General features: G+C 35.4%; 1 protein-coding gene and 1 pseudogene across 1 annotated transcript in view; both read right to left on the minus strand.

Moving 5' to 3' along the window:
* The window catches only part of PCCA (propionyl-CoA carboxylase subunit alpha), a 394,660-nt gene that overhangs the window by 250,699 nt on the left and 119,750 nt on the right, over window positions 1-24,211 (minus strand). Inside the window, exon 8 of the mRNA XM_041731155.1 lies at window positions 18,946-18,982. Within this exon, the coding sequence (XP_041587089.1) occupies window positions 18,946-18,982 (37 nt within the window). The remainder of the gene's footprint in view (window positions 1-18,945; window positions 18,983-24,211) is intronic.
* Window positions 17,362-17,494, minus strand: LOC121477194 (annotated as a pseudogene).

The following is a 24,211-nucleotide window of genomic DNA, read 5'->3' on the forward strand; positions in this document are numbered from 1 at the left end:
ATATTTAGGAAAATACAGAAACTCAGGTTACCAAAGCATTCACCATTCCTACGTTTCTGTCCTCAAACCTCAAGGACAGGTCTGGTCTCCTGTCCCCCCAGCAAACAGCAGGTCTTACTTTTCACCATAAAGCATCAATCGTCTTTCCTTCTAACTCTCCATCACATTTTTGTTCATCAAATCAAACATATACACTCAGTATAACACTATGTGCTAATAAGCACTGATCTGGCTCTGGGGGAAACAAAGATAAACAATTCAGAAAGTTCTTTGCTCTCAAGGCACCTACCATCATCTAGTGGAAAAAAGATGTGTGAGGACACAGGCACCTAAATACGCATATACATCCAGAACACATACATGTATTAATACACACACAACAGGTGAAATGCTGAGGAGTTCCAAATGGAGACAACAGAAGGACGTGATTGAAGGTGTTTAGGGTTACTTTTCCTTGAAGGCTTCTCTAAGAAAATGGATACTGAAGGTGAGGCCTGCATGAGCTGGAGCCAGCCCCCTGAATAACAGTAAGGGAAGGACATTACTGACAGACGGAATAAGTTGGGAAGTTATACGGTCAGGTTTATGACAATCTCTTTGGCTACTCTGCAAGGTACGAATTGTAGAAGGGCAAAGGTGGACATAGGGAGACTGAGTAGGAAGCTTCTGCAGTGTTCCAAGGGAGAGCCAGCTGTGACCAGGACTCAGGCTGACAGTTGGCTTTAGAGACAGAGTCAGAAAGAATTGTTGGCAATTTGGATACGGATGATAAGAACATGAAAAAGAGTCTAGGAGATTCAGCACTTTCTCATTTTGTTATGGATGGCAAGTCTAAAGGAACTATTTCTTTTTACCAACTGACAGCATAATGTTGTCCCATACAAGACATAATATATAAGCTTTCTGCTTCAGGCAAAACCTGTCCCCATACATGATAACATAACCTGATAACATAAAACCAATAAAATAAATGACACCTTAATGATGCAATTGTCATAAAATATATAATTTTATATAGTTTTTCATCTATGGTGTCTTAAATTAAGATTTCATTAATGACAGAGACAAAAAGTTTTTTTTTTTTTTTAATGAAAGTGAATTATTTCTTGAGAAATCTCCTACTCCTAATTTGGTGTACAAATCAGAAATCTCTTTAGAGTCAGAGTATGGTTTTTGTTGTTGGTGGTGGTGGTGGTAGTCTTCTTTTATTTTTTTTAAGACGTATTTATTTTAGAGAAAAAGAGAGAGGAACAGTGAAGTGGGGAGGGGCAGAGGGAGAGACAGAATCTCTAGCAGACTCCTGCTTAGTGAGGAGTCTGACCCAGGGCTCGATCCCAGGACCCGGAGATCATGACCTGAGCCGAAATCAAGAGTCAGATGCCCATCGGACTGAACCACCTAGGCACCCCTTATCTTCTTTTAAAAACAGTAGGAAAACACTTATAATTAATTGCAAGGCTTTTATTTCCTAAAAGGTTCCAAGTTAAAAGAAATGAAAGCTATTTTAAAGAGCAGGATAATCTTCCACATGGATAGAACAGGATCTGATAATGGGACCTCAAAAGAAAGAACAGAAGAACCTGGGTAGGAGAGGGAGTTCCAAGAAAGCCAGAAAAAAAATCTCCAGACAGAAGTTTAACATTACAATTACAGAGAAATCAAGTATTATGCATTGCAATTGTTGGAATCTTTTCTTCTCCTTTAATGTAAAATAGTTCAGTTACCATTTTGGTTTGGAGTTTGTGTTTATGTGGGAGAGAGGGGGATCCTTCCTGAAAGTAATAATTTTGAAAAATCCAACGTGGCGATTGCATACAATATTCCACAATTTGGGGACACCTGGGTGGCTCATGGGTTAAGCATCTACCTTTGGTTCAGGGCGTGATCCCAGGGTCTGGCATCAAGTCTCACATTAGGCTCCTTGCAGGGACCCTCCTTCTCCCTCTGCCTATGTCTCTGCCTTTCTCTGTATATGTCTCTCGTGAATAAATAAATAAAATCTTTAAAAACAAAAATCCACAATTTAAATTTACCTGATTGCTTCCTTGTTATTAGATTCAGAATTATAAAAAAATTTTAAATACTACATAACTGATATCATACCCTAATCCTTTTGTGACACCAGAAAGCAAAAAAAAAAAAAAAAAAAAAAGAAGGAAGAAAAAAAAACCATTTGTCCATTTCCTTATGAAGTTTGCTTACTTAAAATGGTGTTCATTAAATTTCCTCATGAAAAATATGCCATTTTGTGTTTATAATTAGCAAATGATCTATAGATCGACACTTGTAAACTGTGAATATCCTATACTCATACAATATTCCACTCAATGATAATAATAAACATGAATGATTCTTGCTTTATAGAATTTTTACACTCCTCGGAGCCAAAGGCAGACAATCACTGAGCCACCCAGGTGCCCATAAGTAAATGTATTAATTTATAATTTCAGTAGTAGCAAATCATTTATTTTTACTACTCTAATATAATTCACTGTATAAATATACTGAAGCATTATCCATTCTAGTATGCATAGACATTCAGATTTATACATACAATGCTCCCATGAATATTTCTGAATGTGTTGCTTGGAACCCTATGTAAGAGTTCCCCGAGTTTATGTCTAGAACTCTAACTGTTGGATAGTATGCAACGGCTATAAAGTCTATTAAAAAATCCAATTTCTTGACTATTTTTCATCTCCATGACCACAACACTTATACAAACAACCATCACCTACTTCTCCATAGATTGCTTGCAGTAGCGTCCTAACACAACTCCCTACCACTACATTTGGTCCCCTCAAACTATACAGCAGTCACTGGAATTCTTCAAATATATGTAAGATCACCTCTCTCCTGCCTAAAACATTATGTTTTATAAGAGTTTATATTGTACCAAGAAACCATAGATGTTTAAAAAAAAGAAAGAAAGAAAGAAAGAAAAGAAACCATAGATGTTTAATGAAATAGAAATTATGAACTCAGGGACAGGAAGCATGGAAGGTACAGAAAGATGGCCTGCCACATACTTACTGAATCACAATACCAGGTAAATCTATGCTTGACTTAAGCCAAGAAAATAATAAATAATAAATAATAAATAAAAAGCCTAAAACGTATTAATATGAACAGCAATTAACTGATCTATCAAACAAAATAAACTTTAACACCTTTTACACAAAGATAACAAAATCCAAATACACAATATAACATTCACAGTGTTTATAATCCAATTAAAAATTAAGAGACATATGGGAGCACCTGGGTGGTATAGTCAGTTAAGCAAAGACTCTTGGTTTCAACTCAGGTCATGATCTCAGAGTCCTGAGAGGAAGCCCCTCCCTCAGGCTCTGTGAAGAGTCTGCTTAAGACTCTACCCCTCTCCCCCTGCCTCTATTCCCCCCCCCCAATCCCTTGAGGGGCTCACTCACATGCAAGCTCACTTGCTCGCTCGCTCTCAAGTAAATAAATAAATCTTTTTAAAAAATTAAGAGACGTGTGAAAAGGGATGCCTGGCTGGCTCAGCCTGCAGACTATGTGATTCTTAATCTCTGGGTCATGAGTTTGAGCCCCACATCGGGCATAGTGATTATTTTAAAAAGAGAGAGAGAAACAGACATGTGAAAAGAGGTAAAATGTAATGCACTTCAGGAGAAAGAGTCAACAGAAACAAACCCAGAAATGAAGAACCTTAAAACAGCTATTATAAATTACAGCTATTATAAACACTGTAAATATGGAAAAGGATTTCAAGAAAACTTTATCAACTATACTTCAAGCAAAAATTTTTTTCTGGGGCAACTGGGAGCCTCAGTCAGTTAAGTGGCTGACTTTGATTTCAGCTCAGGTCATGATCACAGAGTCCTGGGCTAGATAGAGCCCCATGGTGAGATCCACAATCAGTGGGGTGTCTGCTTCAGGATTTTCTCTCTCTCCCTCTCCCTTTCCCTCTGCCCATTCCTAACACTTACTCTCTGTCTCTAAAATAACTAAATCTAAAAAATAATAATAATAATAAATAAATAAACAAATAAATAAAATAAGTAAATCTTTATTTTTTATAAAGATTTTTATTTATTTATTCATGAGAGACAGAGAGAGAGGCAGAGACACAGAAAGAAGGAAAAGCAGACTCCATGTAGGGAGCCTTATGTGGGACTCGATCCCAGAACTCCAGGATCACACCCTGGGACAAAGGCAGGCACTAAACTGCTGAGCCACCCAGGGATCCCCTAAAATAAATAAATCTTTTTTCTTAAAGATTTTATTCATTTATTCATGAGAGACACAAAGAGAGAGAGAGGCAGAGACACAGGCAGAGGGAGAAGCAGGCTCCATGCACAAAGCCCGATGTGGGACTTGATCCAGAGACTCTGGGATCGCGCCCTGAGCCAAAGGCAGACGCGCAACCACTGAGCCACCCAGGCGTCCCTAAATAAATCTTTTTTAAAATCTTTCTAAAAAGAAAAAATGATCATGGTGAGAGAAATGGAAATATAGAAAGAATTAAAATTTGAATTCCTAGATATAAAAATAACTGAAAGGAAAAAATCCCAATGTATAAAAAGAATTATACCATGACCAAGTGGGATTTATTCCCATTATGCAATGTTAGTTCAACACTCAAAAACCAATTAATGTAATCCTTCACATCAACAGGCTAAGGAAAAAAAAATCTGACATGACCCTATTAGCAGATGGAGAAAAAGCATGACAAAATTCACCCCCATTGAGTTCAGCAAACTATGAATAGAAGGAAAGTCCTTAAACTTCCTAAAGAACATCTACACCTACACCTACCCTTATACTTAATGGTGAGATCATAGAAACTTTCCCCCAAAATGAGGAACAAAGTAAGAATATCCCTTCTCACCACTCCTTTTCAACATCCTATACAAGTTCGATTTTATGCAATAAGACAAGAAAAAGGTTAAAAAAAAAAAAGTAAACACATAATAAATAAAATTCTTCATTAGCAGGTAATATGATTTCTATAATGAAAACCTCAAAGAATCAAGAATCACCACCACCAAAAAAACTAGAACTAATAAGCCTGCAGGATACAGGGTCAATGTAAAAAAGATAATTGTATTCCTATGTACCAGCAATGAAAACTTCATATTTGAAATTAAAAACACAATACCATTTACATTAGCCACGCCCCCTAAAAAAACTTAGGCATAAATCTAACAAAATATGTATGATATCTATATGAGGAAAACTATGAAATTAAGGAATATCTAAGTAAATGGAGAAATATTCATGTGTAAGACACCAATTCTCCTCAACCTGATCTATAGATGCAATGCAATCCCAATCAAAATCCCAGCAAATTATTTTGTGGATATCAACAAACTGATCTTAACATTTATACAGAAAAGCAATACACCCAAATAGCTAATGTTAGAGGAGAATAGCAATTTCAAAAGATTGGTACTACTCAACTTCAAAATGTATTAGAAAAGCTACAGTCAACACAGAATTGATAAAAGAGCATACAAATTAATCAATGGAATAGAGAAACCAAAAACAGACACACACAAATATAGTCAACTGATCTCTGACAAAGAAACAAAAGCAATTCAATAGAGAAAGGATAATCTCTTCAACAAATGGTGCTAGAAGTGGACATTCAGACACAAAAAGTGGATCTAGACACAATCCTTAAAAGTTAATTCAGTGGATCTGAGACCCGAATATAAAAACAAAGTTCTAGAAAATAAATAGGAGAAAATTTAGATGACCTTAGGTTTGATAATTAGTTTTTAGATATGATACCAAAAGTACAATTCATAAAAGAAAAACATTGATAACTGAGTTTTATTAAAATGAAACACTTCTCTGTAAAAACAAAAACAAAAAAATAAGAGAATGTAAGCAAGAGTCAAGACTAAAAGAAAACATTTGCAAAACATATATCTGATAAAGAACCTGTATTTAAAAGAGAGCTCTTAAAACTCAACAATAAGAAAACCCAATTTAAAAAATCAGTAAAAGATTTAAAGAGACTCCTCTATAAAGAAGATACAGGATGGCAAATAAGCAAATGTAAAGATGCTCAGGACACCTGGGTGGCTCTGCAGTGGTTGAGTGTCTGCCTGTGGCTCAGGGCGTGATCCTGGGATGCAGGATCGAGCCCCATATTGGGCTCCTTGTAGGAGCCTGCTTCTCCCTCTACCTGTGTCTCTGCCTCTTTTTCTCTCTGTGTGTGTCTCTCATGAATGAATCAATAAAATCTTTTAAAAAAAAAAAAAAAGGTGCTCCACATCTTTGTCTTCAGGGAAATGCAAATTAAAACAAGATACTACTATATGCTTCTTGGAAAGGCTAATATCCAAAACATTCACAATACCAAAAGCTATTAAGGATGCAGAGCAATAGGAGAGCAACAAAAATGCTTATTCACTGCTGGTGGGAATGCAAAATAACCTTACCCTAGGCCTCAGCAGCCATACTCCGAGGTATTTATCCAACTGAGTTGAAAATTTATGTCCACACAAAACCTACACATAAAAATGCTTATATCAACTTTGCTAATGATTGCCAAGAACCAGAAACAACCAAGGTATATCTTTCAAAAGGCAAATGGATAAACAATCTGTTGTATATCCATACAAAGGAATATTACTCAACAATTATTTTTTAAAGATTTTATGTATTCGAGACAGAGAGATAGAGTTAAGTGCACAAGTGAGGGAAGAGGCAGAGGCACGCTCTCTGCTGAGCCAGGAGCCTGATGTGGGGCTCAATCCCAGGACCCAGAGATTATGACCTCAGCTGAAGACATACTTAACCATCCGAGGCACCCAGGCACCCCTCAACAATTTTAAAAAATGAGAAATCAAGCCACAAAAAGACATGAAGGGACTTTTTTTTTTTTTTTAAGATTTTTATTTATGAGAGAGAGATCAAAGAGGGAGAGGGAGAAGCAGACTTTCCACTGAGCAGGGAGCCTGATACAGAGCTTGATCCCAGGAACCTGAGATCAAGACCTGAGCCAAAGGCAGATGCTTAACTGACCGAGCCAACCAGGCGCCCCCATGAAGGAACTTTTAAATGCATGTAGCTAAGTGAAAAAAGCCCATCTGAAAAGGTTACATACTGTATGATTCTAAGTATGTAACATTCCGGAAAGGCAAGAGCATAGAATTATAATAAGCAGTATGTGGAGGAAGGGAAAAGAGGGTTGAAAGGTAAAGCACAAGGCAAACTATTGTGAATGAAACTATAATGGTAGATACATGTCATCATGCATTTGTCAAAACACCTAGAACTATACAATACCAACAGGGAAATAATGTAAATTCTGGACTACAGTTAATGTATCAATGTTGGTTTAACAAGTGCACTACGCTAACACAAAGTTTTAACATTTAGAAAACTGCAGAAGGCTTTGGTTGGGAATGTACATGGAACTCTATCTACTTAATGAACTGTTCCATTATTCACTAAATCTAAAACTGTGCTAAAAAAATATTATTAATCATTTAAGGGGGGCTGAAAATTTGAAGACAGTTTACAAAAGAAGATTAATGAATGTGAAAGCATTAAGCATGTGAAAATATGCTCAACAGTATTTTGGTATTAAGGAAAGAGAATTTTAAATAACAAAGAAATAAAACTACACACCATTAGAATAACTAAAACTAAAAAGACAAGCAATGTTAAGTGTTTTGCTGGAATAACTGGAACTCTCAAACGCTGCTAGTGGAAATTAAAATGGGGGAAGGGACATTTCAAAAAGGATAGAAATGTTGGGATCCCTGGGTGGCGCAGTGGTTTGGCGCCTGCCTTTGGCCCAGGGCGCGATCCTGGAGACCCGGGATCGAATCCCACATCGGGCTCCCAGTGCATGGAGCCTGCTTCTCCCTCTGCCTGTGTCTCTGCCTCTCTCTCTCTCTCTCTCTGTGACTATCATTAATAAATAAAAATTAAAAAAAAAAAAAGGATAGAAATGTTTTATATCTTAATTGTTACATTTATTAAAATTCACTAAACTATACATTTCAAACAGCTAGATTTCATTCTTCATAAAGTGTACATCAATAAAAATGATTTTATGAAGCAGACAAAAAAGATCAGACTGCCTACAAAGAAACAAAAATTAGAGCTATGTCTTCAATAGCTATGTAACACAATACCAACATTCCAGCACTTTGCTGATAGAGGACTACTATCAATCTAAATTTGCATATACGGCAAAACTATCTTTCAAGAAAGAATGAAAGACAGTTCATGCAAACAAAAACTGAATTAACTAACCATACTAACTTCTAAAGAGTAACTTCCAGGAAAAACAGAAAGAATCAAAGATGAAAGGAACAATGAACAAAGAAAATAAGCATTTGGGTAAAGCTAAATAAACAATGGATGATTTCACCCTATAATAAAGTTTTATTAGTGAAGCAAAAAAATAAGGAAATAAAATATTAAAAAGCATATAAATGGTAATCAGCATTAAAGTACTTCTTTGGTAGTAGGATAAACTTTAGACTGAAATTTAAAATAAGTGAATGTTTTAAAAAGTTTAATATAGGAGAATAAAGGACACCTGAAGGAATATCTCTGAAATTTAATTTTTTTTTAAGATTTTATTTATTTATTCATGAGAGACACAGAGAGAGTGGCAGAGACATAGGCAAAGGAAGAAGCGGGCTCCCTACAAGGAGCCAGATGCAGAATTCGATCTCGGAACCCCAGGATCACGACCTGAGCAAAGGCAGACAATCACTTAGCCACCCAGGTGTCCAAAGTTGAAATTTCTATAGTAAACACTGAAAGACTAGAAACATGAGTGTAAAATTTCCATTATGGTGAAGAGGGGTGGAGGGGAAATGAAATAAAACAGAACAAGAGAAATTTTTAAAGTCACATCAAGAAGTCAAGAAAAGAGAGAAAACAGAATCCAGAAAAGGAACAAAAATAAGAAACAGATAATAAAAAAATAATAATAATAAATTTAAAAAAGCAGACAATATAAATAAATCAAAATACGGTAGTAAATACAATGAGTATACATGGACTACACTCTGGTTAAAAGACAAATACTCTGAATAGAAACGAAACACCAGGTAATATACTTACAAGAGATTCACCTAAAACAATGGTTCACTGGTTGATTTAAAAGTTGTAAGAACATACAAGGAAAAAAGATAAATGAGCTGGTGTAGACATATTATCATCACATAAAATCAGATTAAAAAGCAAAAATTCGCTACACATTGATTAAAAGCAAAATTAGCCAAGATGACACATTACACTGTAATATTACCCATTAACTTATCTTAAGAATATACAGAGGCAAAACCTAACAAGCAAGGGAGAATTGGGAAATTCACTCTTTCAAAAATTGATCAAATAAATAGCCAAAAAGTCATTACAAGATTTCAACATCCTAATAGGTAGCTTTGACCTGCTGGTTATCTATAAAATATATCACACAATAATTTGAGAATATACATTCTTTTCAGGTACACATGTAATATGTAAAGTGACTTACTCCTTGGCTGTAAAATAATTCTCAACAACTCAGAAAGTTTCTAAATTTAAAAAGATCATATTCACTTACCAGAAAGCAATTTAGAAATTAATAGAATAAAAAGTAGAAAATGTTCAGTTATTTTAAAATGCATTCCTAAGAATCATGAGTCAAAAAACCTAATAGAAATCTGGGGCACCTGGCTGGCACAGATGGTAGAACATGAGACTCTTGATCTCAGGGTTGTGGGTTCAAGCCCCATTTGGGGTATAGAGATTATTTAAAACTAAAATCTTTTTAAATAAATAAAATTTAAAATCTAAAATCTTAAAAAAAAACTAAAATCTTTTTTAAAATCTGAAAGTACTCAGAAATGAACAATCATGAAAAATATATATCAAAATTGTGAAATAGTGATTTCTATCTATCAGCCATTCCCCCAGCTACTGAAGTCTTGGTCCTCAATTTTCTGCCTATGATCTTGCCCCTTTTTCGGGGCAGCCCACATCCAGTGGTAAGCTGATATGGGTGTATAAGGCTCAATCCCATGGCCCTAATTTGAAACAACTATAAAAGACCAGAGCTCTTTGCAGGCTAAGGCCTTTGTTGAGTCTGCATCTCAACTCAATTCAATTTCTCCTTCAGTCTAGTTTCTTTCACTCCCTCACACATGTTGGTCCCAAGAGTATTTCCCCAGTAAAATTCCAGAATCTGTTTCCAAAAGAATCCCACCTGTGACAGAGGAATACATTTGAAAGGCTATTAGAGTGATTAAGACAAGAGATGAAAAAGAGAGAGAGAGAGAGAGAGGAGAAGAGATGTCATTAGCTTAAACAGAAAGAGATCAGTAGAGAAATGGAGAGAAGTTGATGAATTCAAGATTTGGGAAATGATGACTATCATGCATAAATAGTGAAACCACATAATGAAATACAACAGTGAACACTGAATCATGGGAAAAGCCCAACTGAGCCCTCTCTAATTCCTGCCTCTGTGATCCATGACATTGCAAATGGCAGAACTTCCATCAGCTTCACTCTTTGCATGAGGTTAGCAAGACAGCAGAACTCCTTCCTATCCCACAACGTGACCGATGGGAAGTAAACACATAGGATGAAGAAAAACCCTTCTCTGCTTACGATCACAAGAAAGAGCAATACAAATGTGGAATACTAGTGCTCTTATGAATTAATGACATCTACATGAACTCAAATATTAGCATATTACTAGAATTTTCCAAGGAAACACAATTCAGAATATACTGGGAAACATGGCTGCCATACAACACTTGGCTACATGGAAAAATTCCTATCATATATACAAAGAGGTAGTTTAAATTCAAGAAATTTGAGGAAATGAATACCATTAGCAAATGCATTACCCACTTTGTGTATGTTTGTTCATAATTTTCTCCTAATCTTATTTTTCTTTTAATTACAAATTAGCTATAGTTAGTTTCAACATTATCAACTTAGTTTTGCTATACTGTATGGGTTCACACATTTCAGACTAAAGTGATATTCATATGCGTCAGTACTATCTGGGATCTATACTCATCCAGTAACTAGAATATAAACATGTTATATACTGCAGTCCAACTATGAATTATTCATATCTCTGCTACTACTAGAGATATATACAGGTGTATATATCACCTGTATATATCTCAGGTCATCCTTTTATCACTGTATTTTTCCCATGGAAAAACAAAGTGTGAAGTGGACACAGGATATTTTGCCTTTCCTAAGTTGACCATCCACACACATAAACAAACAACAATTTTAGTTTAAGTAAGAATGAACCAATATTGTACATATGCAGCTATAATCAAGATATATTACAAGCTAAAGTAAACCAATAACAACATTACTTGTTTTGATTTGGAAAGAAAAGCAATTATTCTTTTTTTTTTGGTTGTTAAGATTTTATTTATTTGTTTGACAGAAAGGCAATCATTCTCTTTAGAAAAACTAATCTTGTCTATCTCTCTCCCTCTACTCAGGCAAACAAAAAATTAGATCCTAACTCTATTTCCAGGAACAAAAATCAAGCACATTTCAAAGTATTGATAGATTAACGCAAAAGGAGTTCACAGACAGGAAGTTTCCCAACAAAAACCAAACGTTCCTTGTTTTCATATTATTGTCGGAACATTATGCAGAGTCTTTTGCAATAGAGTAATAGAAAAAAAAAAGAAAAGAAAAGGAATTCAAGAAAGAATAACAATAAAACAAAAAAAATATGATTAAGGGCTGAGAAAAAAAAAAGGCAGTGGGAATGAATATGGTAAAAATACAGAGAGAGAACTTGTAAAATCATGCTTAAATTCAAAAGGTGTATACTGGAGTAATAAAAGAAAATGTAAGTAAATACCCTAAGTGACAATTGTGGGGCTGGGGTGGGGGTGGGGGGAGAGAGGGGATGAAGATCTCCAGTTTCCATCTCCCAGGGATTATCATCCTGACCTCAATCACCACATTACTTCAACAATGGGAAAACAGTGAAGTAAAATACCTCACTTTTTAACGGATTTCACAAAGAATACTTTAAAATTATTATCTTCAACATAACTTCTCCTTAGGCATTTATTAAATCTCCTTAGCATATTAAACATACCGAGAATCAAACTGGAAAATAAATTAACAGGATGTGAGATTGTGATGGTCTAAATTATAATATTTTTTTAATATATCTTCAACCACACAGTTGTATACCACATGTGAAAAATTTTCTAAGTGGGATGAAAGAGAAGAAATAAAAGATTTGGTGGCTTAGCCAAGTATTTTTATCCCTCTTGAGTACAAGCAATTTGTCTTTATTTATTTAAAAAAAAACACAAACAAACAAATATGAGCAATGTTTTTTATGTAATGCCAAGTCAAAAGGAAGATGGGAAGAAGAGACCAAGGAAAACAGCCGAGGCAGAGAAGAAAGGATGACCAAAGCCCTTACATACTCATGAGAGACAGAGGCCAAGGCTTATAAAGACTACTATCAAAAAGAAACAAATAGAAGGGGGCACCTGTCTGGCTCAGTCAGTAGAACATAGGACTCTTGATCTCAGGGTTATAATTTAGAGCCCCACATTGGGTATAGAGGGAGGGGGGAAGGGAGGAAGGGAGGGAAGGAAGAAAGAAAAAGACATAGAATCTATCTTGCAAAGAATGTAAGACGTCACCAGAGACAAGGACAAGGCAATAAAGTTCAGTCACATAATCTTATACATCTGAATCTTAGATTCCTAAAAATTTCCATTAGCCCAGTCTAATGAATCCAAGAACAACCTACAAGAATTGCTGGGTAGTAGTCGTTAATAAGCACAAACTAAATTTACTTGAAAAATCAAATTATTTTTTAATTACCTATTTACAGAGAGTTTATAATGGATTACTTAATATTCCTGTTCTTCCCAGGTATATCCATTACAAAATTAAAGATTAAAGGAAAAGAAATAAGAAATTACTGTCAAATTATGGTCTGTAAATATTGTAGAAAATAATTTCTACATACATGATTATTTAATTCATTTGTATACTGATACAACATTTTTATTTAGATTCGTTCACTGAATAACCACTTGCTGAATACATACTATGGGATAAGCATTGTGTTAAGTACTAGAAATACGAAAAGGAAAGTAACCTACATGGTCACTATCTATAAAACCGTAACTAAGTGAACATAAAACAATCATTTGCAAAGATAAACAGAATCTGTATAATGCAGGGAAACTGTATAGATATTTTGGTTACTATTTGCATGGGATATCTTTTTCCATCCTTCTACTTTTGATTTATTTCTGTCTCTGGATCTAAGTAAGTGTCTTGTCAACAACATATAGTTGGGTTGTATTTTTTATCCATTCTGTCAATGTCTGGCCTAGTGAGATATCACTTCACACACACTGTGATGGCCATTATTTAAAAAAAAAAAAAAAAAAAAAACTGAACATAACAAATGTTGGCAAAGATGTCAAGAAACTGGAACATTGCTGGTAGGAATGTAAAAATGGTCCAGCCACTGAGGAAAGAGTTTGGCAGTTCCTTAAAAAGTTAAACATAGAATTACCATGTAACCCAGCAATTCCACAAACAGGTATACACCCTGAAGAATTAAAGCCGGGTATCCAAATACATGTAGATGCATGTTCACCATAGTCAAAGGAGGAAATGACCCAACTGTTTATCCACAGGTGAATAGATAAACATAAAGTGGTATACACATGGAATAGAATATTACTCAGTCATAAAAAGGAATGAAGCCCCAATACACAGTAAACCATGGATGAACTTTGAAAACAACTCTAAGTGAAAAAAGCCAGACACAAAAGGTGCCATTTTTACAAAACAATCAGAATAAGCAAATCCATAGAATCAGAAAGTAAATTAGTGGTTGACCAGGGCTGGAGGGGCATAAGCAGATGAGTACTAAGGAGTAGAGATTCTGTTAGGGGTAATAAAAATGTACTGGAATCAGACAGTGGTGGTGGTCGCACAACATTGTGAATATACAAAAACCAACTTATTGTACACTTGGAAAGATTGACTTTTATAGTATTTAAATTTTGTCTCAATTTTTAAAAATCAAATCTTTAGTATAAAAATTTAGAACTAGTTGCCTCTAGACCTGGGGAGGATGGTGAGAACTAATGTGGAAAGAACATGAGGGAACTCTCTGGGGTGACAGTCATGTCCAATACCTCGGTGAAATTTTAGGACACACAGATGTATGCATACATCGAAATCAGCAAATATATAATTAAGATTAGTTCATGTTACTGTATATAAATTTTGTCTCAGAATAACAAAACTGGGGGCACCTGGTGGCTCAGTGGTTGAGCTTCTGCCTTTGGCCCAGGTCATGATCCGAGGGTCCTAGGATCAAGTCCCACATCAGGCTGCCTGTGGGGAGCCTGCTTCTCCCTCTGCCTATGTCTCTGCCTCTCTCTGTGTGTCTCTCATGAATAAATAAATAAAATCTTTTTTTTTTAAATAACAAAACTTTTTAAAAAATAATAAAAAAATAAAAAGTCAAAAAAAACCACAAAACTGTATATAGATGTTGAAATCAGTTAATGACTTCTATGTTAAAGTATTTAGTGGGATACATATCTGCAACTGTACTTTGAAATGCTGTATGATTGAAAATGTATGATTTCAAAATGTTGTATGATAGAAAAATTTCAAAATACTATATTGAGGGAAAAAGTAATGAACAAGAGAAATATCATTGCAGAGACGGAGAATACGGTTATAAGAGGAATGATTGAGTGGCAATATCAGAGTATCTTCTGTTGAAGAAATGACATGTCAGCCAAGATATGAATGGCTATAAGGAGCCATCTAGGGACGCCTGGGTGGCTCAGTGGTTGGGCATCTGCCTTTGGCTCAGGACGTGATCCTCGGTCTGGGAATCGAGTCCAGCAGTCCAGCATCGGGCTCGCTGCGAGGAGCCTCCTTCTCCCTCTGCCTGTGTCTCTGCCTCTCTCTCTGTTTCTCATGAATAAACAAATAAAATCTTTAAAAAAAAAAAAAAAAAAAAAGGAGCCATCTATGTGAAAACATCAGCTAGAGTACTCAAGACTCCCACCCCACCCCACGCCCAAAAAAGCCTAATTCTAAGGCTCTGAAGTCTGGTGTATTCAAGAAAGCCAGTGTAACTAAAGCACAGCAGGCGATGAAGGGAGTAGTATAAAATGAGATTGAAGAGAAAGGCAGATGCCAAATCATTTGGGGTTTGTAGTCAGGGTAAGGAATTTTGATTTTATCTAAATGCAAGGAAAAGCCATTAGAGGGCTTAAAGCAGATACGGTGTAGGATGAGATGGGGGTGTGTCCTTATTACTTAGAGTTTTAAAATATCACACTGACAGTTATGTGAAGAATGACTTTGAAGTATTCAAGAAAAGAAGTAGAGAAACTATTGTCACAGTCCCTCCAAGGACAATGGTAGTTTGCAAGAGAGTACTGGTAGTAAAAAGATAGTGAGTAGTGAATATGGGAAGTATTCTGAATGAAGGATTGACAGTATCTATTGATTTTTGACCAGAGGACGACAGGGCAACGACACCAGGATAGATCTTGGGTTTTAGCTTTAGCCACTGAGTAAATGGAGTGACATTTACCAAGATGTAGAAACTTTGGGTGAAGCAGGCTTAGAGTATGGTGAATCTGAGGATCAAAAATAATATATTATTTAAATCGGGCATGATTTGTGGCTATAAGAAAAACAGGTAAAAGAATCAGAATTATCCAAAAGTCTTTAAAGGACAAGTTTTATATTTACAATATATCTATGGGTTTTGGGGTGGGGAGTTGGGTTTTTTTTTACAAATCTATTCGGGCCTTTGGTTAAGTAAAAAGATCAAACTTTAATGCAAATCAAGCTCACTGATTACCATTGTCAATCTCTGGGGTTAAAGATAAACTGGGGATCAATAGCCCTGTATCTCTAAACTTAGGTCAAAGGAAAAAAAAATCAGGAGTGAGAATGAGAGATGAAGAAGACCAAAAAACAAGCACACAGAAGTAACATATTAAGCCTTAACAGTCTCTCACCCTGTCACTGATAAGAGAAGGTTTCTTCAATTCCACATATCACATGTGTAAGTGCCTTACAGTACCTTACACAAAGTGGTAACTCAAATTTTAGCTCTCATCACATAATCTCATTAGTTTAGCAAAAGTATAATGAAAACTCGATAGTCTTTGGAGCTAAATGAATCTAAATTTAAAGCAGGTCCACCACTCAGTAGGTCTATGACCTTGAGCAAAGTACTTACCATTTCTAATCCTTAGTTTCTTAAATGTAAAAAATAATTAACCCAAAAATTTGCATTAAAAATAACATTCACAAAGTGCCTGATTCATGGAAAATATACTCCATAAACAAAAGCTACTATTATGTAAAAGACACCTAATTCATCAGTGCTTAAGGCAGCTAGCTTCCTCCTTTGTCCTCAAAGATTCCAGTTTCCAGGAGAGAAGACACAAGAGAGAAGGAAACCACAAAAAGATGGTCAATTTAATTTTCTCCATGTAACACAGAAAGAAGTAGAGAAATCTGTGAATAGATATTTATGACATGGATAATTTGCTACCTATAAATGGACAAGTTCAAAGGTTTGATTATAATTCAGTTGTCTAGAACTAGGAGCACATTTTCCTATGAAATCAATGTTTAATTCAACTCTTGGATGAATTCACAAAAGCCCATCAAAATCATAATGTAGTTAAAATGTGATATATCTCAATAAAATTAGTAGAAAACAAAACTGATGAATCACCAAACAAAACAGAATACCAAGAGACTAATAATATGTAATTTCATTTATTTTAGAAGCTGGCACTTGAGAGAAGAGGTTTTATGGGAGGCTTCTGAGGTGATTCAGAAAGGTTTTCAGGGAAATTCCAAATGCTTTATAAAGCTGATGACCTTAGTTCTCTATTATGTTTTATTTCACGTCAAGTTTTACAGCTTCCCTTTCTTTCAGCATAAGCAAAACTCCAGCACTCCTACACTTAACAGCCATGATTACGATCATTTATTTCACAAATGAGAAGGTGTAATTGGAGAAGAATTAGAAGATAGGAAAGAGGAAGGAGTCATAAAGGTTATGCCTCAATATAAAGAAAAGAGCCTGAGATCAAATTAGGTAACCTCAGGAGTAAGCTCAAAGGGAAGCACAGCATTAAAATATTAAGGGAGGAAAGCCAAATGATGAAACTATTCAGAGTCCCATTATGATTAACTAATTTATTTTAAAGGTCACAGATTATTTAAAAAAAAAAAAAAAAGGTAAAAGACATGAAAGCAAGCAATCTGCAGCCTGCCATTCATACAAAAGAAATGCTCAAGAGTGGAAGAGTCATAATTCAAAATATGGCATGCCAATGTAATTCAAGATTTTCTTCTAATCTCTTTCATTTCTCTAAATTCCTCCAAATAGTCTTTCAATTAGCAATGATCGCGCCTCAGATAAACCTCATTGGCTACAATACTGCCACTGCACAAAGCTCCTCCAAATAGTCTGTCCTTTCTATGTAGATACTGTTGTGCTAATAGCATTAATCTATCTTATTATGGATAACAATACTGTCTAAACTAGAACCAAAAAGATGACTTTTTAAATCTAAGAGTATATAATAGAATAAAATGAAATTACTTTAAAAAAAAAGTCTCCCCAAAAGCCAGCAGGTACCCTACATGCCTCTTAGGCTGCGAGGAATGCAACCTTTTCAAACCTCAGAGGCAGCTTTTGATTTTCTCAAAGAATAAACCACAAATCATTTCCATGTAGTCCAGCTTATTCAGCAATCTAGCAAATCTTCCTGTGAAGTAGTAAAATGCTTTTTGAAAATGTTGATATGTCTGAAGAAATGATTAAGGAAGAGACATAGTTATAAGATAAAGTAAAATTTTCTAAGACCTGGTCTTAAGTCCAAATCTCCATCGGTAGCAGCAATGTTTGCAAAACAAAGAACAAAACACACTTAACCATGAGCCAAACCAAAATAATTTAGCCAGACCCAACTAGACACAGGAACCCAGAAACCAAACAACTTTCCAGGTCACTGCAGACCTGTTAAGCTAGCCAGAGCTGACTGTGAAGAATGTATTTACTAACTCAATTACTTTCAGAAATAAGATATATATCACAACTATGTAAATTTTGCCAAATCAAATGCTCTCCCAGTGAATAAAATAATTCTAAATAATCGATCTTAATGAGAAAACAAGACTAAAGAATGTTAAAGTAGGATGCTGAAAAGTTTAGTCCTACGCATGTAGGAAAGCTAAGATGCTGAGATTTCCTGATTGCCAGGCACTGATTCTCTCACATACCTACAATGTTCTGTCAAATGTATATAAATAGTAATCAGATTAATACAATTATAGTTATTGAGTAGCATTACTAATCCCTGATAACAATATGCCCTCATACATTTTTTTAAGTTAGTAGATACTGAAAATAGAATCATTGTCATGAGCAATAGGGACAGTTTTTAGAATATTCCATTCTGATTTCTCATATTCTTTTTCCTAGCAAGATCATTAAAAGTCGATATTTAACATCTTAAGAAAAGGTAAAAACTCCAAGAGTCTTGTCAAATAGGAAATCTTCATTTTAACCTTTCATTTCTTTAAACTTTAAGAAGTTATATTCAACTAGTACATAAAATTTATATCACATTGAAGCTCAAGTGTTAAGACAATTTCTTCTTTTAACTAGCAAGTGATTTTCAACTTACAAAAGGGCTATAATTAAAGTCAAATTACTCTTTAAAGTTCACTTTCATAATAGAACACAGTAATTCACCTGATAAATTTTTCCAAAGGGACAAGTAATCAAAATCCAAAAGTATTAAAATATTATTTGCTCTATGGGGTTACTTATTACATGTTTACTCAACCATATCTGCTGCTGAAAGACCTAGAAACTCTACCAAAGTTAATTTAAGAACTTACCAATTTCCCTTGCAATTCTGACAGCTTCATCTGCATCCTGTAAAAGCAGGAAATGAGACCCAACATTAATCCCATCAGCCATTGCACAATGTCTTTAGGGCAGTCATATATTGCACTACTGTCTCCAATGATTCATTTAATGTTCAATTTTACAACCTTCTAACTCTTTTCATTCAGAGAAATGTAAAATTAATACCATAAGTGGAATGTAAATTCTACCTCATCATTATTATATTAAGAAACTCAAAGCAGTTCGAAATGAGCTGGCAGGAAGCACTACTAGAATTGCCAAATGACTTGCTGCAGTTGCTGGAATTTAACAGCAGAATTTAGATGTTTACAATCAATACTGAATCATAAATCAGATCATTAAAGCTTGTCTACAGCCAGCTTGTTTCTGTCCCTCTGATATTTATATGTCATGTTTTCCTGGATTCTGTCAGCAGGGGGAGTTGATTCTCTATTGTTTGGGAGAGGTTCAAGATTTTCCAGAAATAAAAGGTAAAGTTCCAGTATGTACAGAAACTGCCAACTGTCCCCCCAAATAATTCCTTTAGTAGTCTCCATTACTTTTTCCTTTCCTTCTTGTCCTTTTCTCTCAGGTACATATTTTATCTTTATTAGGCACATCTTGTTATGTAATTTAAAACCTTAAATTCCATGGGCCAACTTGTGGGAGGAAACTCTGATAAAGCCAAGGAAAGCAAATGCTTTCCAAAACAGTACAAGGTAAGAGTTGATGATGTAAGGATTAATTATTGCTAAATATCAACCAATGCAACCGAGAGAAGAAAAAGTTTCCTCAGGTCTAAACCATTTCATTGATCACTAACTCTTACCTAGCATAGGATACTCCTGATACACTTCCCCATGAACAATATGGAGAAAGCTAAAATGTGGCTTTTCTTTACAACTCAGGGATATAAACTAATCACAAGGAATGACAATATTTTGAAACCATTAGCTAGTGAGAATGCATGAATTTTCAAAAAAAAATAACTTTAAAATACTAAAGTGAAGGCTGGTATTTTGTAAGCCTTTAAGCCAGCAATTTAAAAATGTAGAGTAACACCATGTCAGAATCTTCCCCCAAACGGAGGGGCAGGGGATGTTTATAACTGGTTCATTTATGTCTAATAAAAAAAAAAAATCTTCCTTAAAAGTCTTCAGTACCTAATAACATCCCCTGAATAAGGAGGTTGGCAGGGGAAGTTGTCAGAAAAATTTAATTTCCTTTCATTAGCCAGTCTGCTCCACAAATAGGTGCTTGTTAAGTTCAAAGCAGTCCTGAAAGCGACATCAGTTTTAAGTCTTTTTTTTTCTACTCCAAGCAGTCACATCTGCTAATGAGATTTTCCAAATAACAATTGTTCTCAAGTCAGAGATAAATCTATACCTCCCACTCTACTCTCCCAAAAATCAAGGATTACTGCTTTATGACACCTTGCTGTTTTTGCTGGCCCTACATTCTCCAAATTTTAGCTTAAAGGGACAAAAATCCATGAAAAGGGTCATTTAAGAATGTTAGTGGTTTCCACACATTGAGTTTGAAGGTTCTTTGTTCAAGTCAGTGACAGTTATTGGAGAATACTTCCCCTTAATAGCCTCTCTGTCAGGAAGTGTTAAACCTGCCAAATGCGGACAATTAGTGCCTCGCGAACAAAATACAGGAAGAGCGCTGGCTGATGGAGACTGGATTATAAGAAGCCTAAAAGGAAAGTTTTAACATGTCTTTTATTTCAAATGTGTAACAGCATATTTGCAAAATATATTTGGAGAGAAAATAAACTGCTGTCACAAAAGTCCGTTAGCTTGAGAGAACTGACAAACAGGCAAATGTTAAAAGATAATTCACAGAATTCATTAGTTATATTTATTATATACACATTACAGATATATGTGTGTACATACATATATCTGTTTACACAAACCAAAACTTCTAAAAATTTTTTGACTGTCATAATTCATAACTTCAATATACTGCCACAAAACAATCTTTTCTTTTAACTAACAGATATGTTTCCTTACTATGATGCAAGATTTGGGACGCACTTTTTTTAAAAAATCATTGTTTATCTAAGATTCAGATTTAACTGGGCAACCTGTGTTTTCAGCTGTCAACTCTTAAGAATATTTCCTACTATGAAAAGCAAATTTTACTCAATGAACTTCCAAGTAAAATCAAATCGCCTTAAAAATTAGGTTTTAATTTGTTATTCATTTATCCCAAGATATTTTATTCAGGACATATTATATAATGGACATTTAAAAACTATTACCAGTTCCAACAAGAAACTATTAAATACACTCATCTCTAATATGTTCTTTTAGTACATTTATTTAGCTATCATCAGGCAATATAAAGAGATTAAAAAGCCCCATATAGCTCCAAATTCAATGGCAATGACATATCACACATTATCTTTCCTTTAAGACTACAGACAGAAAAACATTTTTTAATTAAAACCCCTGAATCAACAAGAAAAAGACCAACAATTGTCAGGAAAAATGGCCAAAATATTAAGTGATAAGTTTCTGTAAAATGAAATCCAAAAGAATATATGAAATATGTTCAGCTTGAGTCATAATTATAGGCATTTAAGCTAAAACAATGAGACACCACGTTCGATCTGCCAAAGTCTGCCATTAGTCAGGAGTGAAGACCTGAAGGTAAGCAGACATGACTCTCACTACTGATTTCATATGAAATGGTGTGATCTTTTTTGAAAAGAATTGTCTAGTATCCATCAAAAATTTGGAGACCTACATTTTTCATTTTTTGGAAGCTGTCCTATAGATATATGCACAAGCATGCACATGGAGAGAGATATAAATAAATAATTTTTAATTTGTTGCTGGTATTTCGGTAGGAAAATCAGAAAACCAATTTAAAGGTCTTCAATAAGGGATTGGTACCAAAAAGGATACATACATGAAACAATAAGCCACAGTCTAAAACGATGAGGTTAATTCAAATATAATACTAGATGAAATAGTTCTTGCACTCATGGAACTTACAGTCTTCTTTAATAAGGGAAACTGAAAGGGAGCAAACAAATCAACTGAGAATTGAAATAAATGTTACAAGAAAACAAATAGTACTGAGGGAGACAGGGAGAACACTGCTCAGAAAGGCTCCTTCTGGGAGCACCTGGCTGGTGCAGTCAGTCGAGCATATGACCCCCGATCTTGGGGTTGCGAGTTCAAGCTCCACACAGGCAGTAAAGGTTACTTAATAATTTTCTTTTTTAAGAAAGAAAAAAAAACAGAAAGGATTCTTTTGAAGTAAAATGTAAACGAATGCCTAAAGAGAACCATCACTACTACAGGAAAATTAAGGCAAAAGAAGTCTAAGTAGAAAGAACAACAAGGAACAAAAATCCAAATTCAGAAGTTATTTCATATGTTCTAGAAACCAAGGACACAAGGTGAAAACAGAAGACAGAAAGCAAGAGGCAGAAAAGGACAGCATGAAGTCCAGGGGAAGGCATGGCCTATTCTGGTAGGACTTTCGGGACTCAGCAGAGTTCCAAATGCCTTGGCTCTATGCCGAGTAATGAGGACTGGGGTTCAGGAAGGTAACGCCTCCACTCTAAGAATATGTCAAATGCAGTGCACAATGTGGGGGGAAGCAAGTTGTAGCAGAATATTTATAGTATGACCTTATCTTTATTAGACAGAAAAACACCTTGGAATGCTCATAAAAGCTTATGCATGGACATATACAAAAACCTCAGCTTGAGTTACTGCTTGAAAGTAGGATAAGAGGTAGGGAAGAGGGAACTTTGACTTAGTGCTGCAGACACATACATATTTAACTTTTTTACCATTAAGATAAAAACTTCATACTTCATACTATTTTCACAATTTAAAAAAATTAAATCAGCCACACTTGAAGGTGTCAAACTAATTAATTATTTCTAGGGCATAAAACATTATCAAGACAAAATAGTATTGCCAAAATCTGTTTAAACTTTTCAGGACTCCCCACTGCCTTAGAACCAAGATTCAAATCCTTTCCATGGTGTCAGTACTAGATCCTGCCTGCCTAAGTACCAGTCTGGTCTCCAGCCCCTCCCTACTTTGGCTTTCCTTCCCACCCTCAAGCCCACACAGGCATTCTCCAGCTCCCTAGCCTATATGCCATGTACCAGACCCTGAAGATAGGAGGGAATAAAAAAGGCACCATCCCAGTCTTCATGTAATTTATAGTCTAGTGGGAAAGGTAGGCCCTTAAATGACTACACAGCAGCTAAGAAACCATTACCAAGATGCATGTTACGCAGGAAAAGTAAAGAGGGCACGTGACAACAGAGACACTCTAATTCAAGAACAGAGCTCCTATGCAAGAGACTTGACAAATGAAAGCATACAACAAAGTCGGGGGGCAAGGCCTGAACAGCAAGCCAACCAGAGAGTGAGGCATGGCTGCACAGGCCACAATAAAGAGGCTGCTGAACTTCAGCCTAAGAGCAAGAAAACAGTACTCACTATGGCTGTATTTTGAAGAATTTGAGTGTATAATTTACTTATTATTTTGAATATTGTCTACCCTCTGCATCTCCCTACCACATTAAAATACAAGCTCCATAAAAGCAGAAATCTCTAGCTGATTTAAATCTCTAAATGGTTCAGGAATAGGTTTTAAATTCCTAGAACTGTCTGGCACACAGTCATCATTCAATAAAATAGCTGATGCTGAATGAACCAACAAACAGAATTTAGAGAGAGGCAAGAGGGATGTGAGGTTGGAAAGCAGCAGTCTGGAGGAGAGAAAAAATGACCATATTCTGTTAAACTCAGGGGTGAGTCTTCAGGTTTCACCAAAATCTCATTTTCTCCAGAAAGCCTTTGCTGTGTGACCAGATAACACTTTGTCCTTCAATTATGACAGCAATGACTAGGTCTACTGCTCTCTACGAAATCCCCAGAACTTAGCAAATCAATACATCAACACGTTATTTGTTGAATTAATAAACTATCCATCAGCTTCCGCAGAAACAAGTCTGCTGTGATAACAGTCTCCTAAATGATCTACTCCAGGGCCAACAGAACTGCTCATCTCCACCATCATCCATGTTTGAACAAACTTATATCCAATGAGATGTAGTGGCTTATTCAAATTGACACATTTAAGTGATACAGTAAGGAAGCACCACACAGTAGTTCAGACAGGAGCCAAGGAAACAAACAGGCTTAGGTTTTGCTTCAGGTTAACACAAAGCACACTCAATGAAATACCACTGCTGCTGGGCAAAACAGCCCA

Source organism: Vulpes lagopus, chromosome 16, assembly GCF_018345385.1.
Source record: "Vulpes lagopus strain Blue_001 chromosome 16, ASM1834538v1, whole genome shotgun sequence".
Classification (NCBI taxonomy): domain Eukaryota; kingdom Metazoa; phylum Chordata; class Mammalia; order Carnivora; family Canidae; genus Vulpes; species Vulpes lagopus.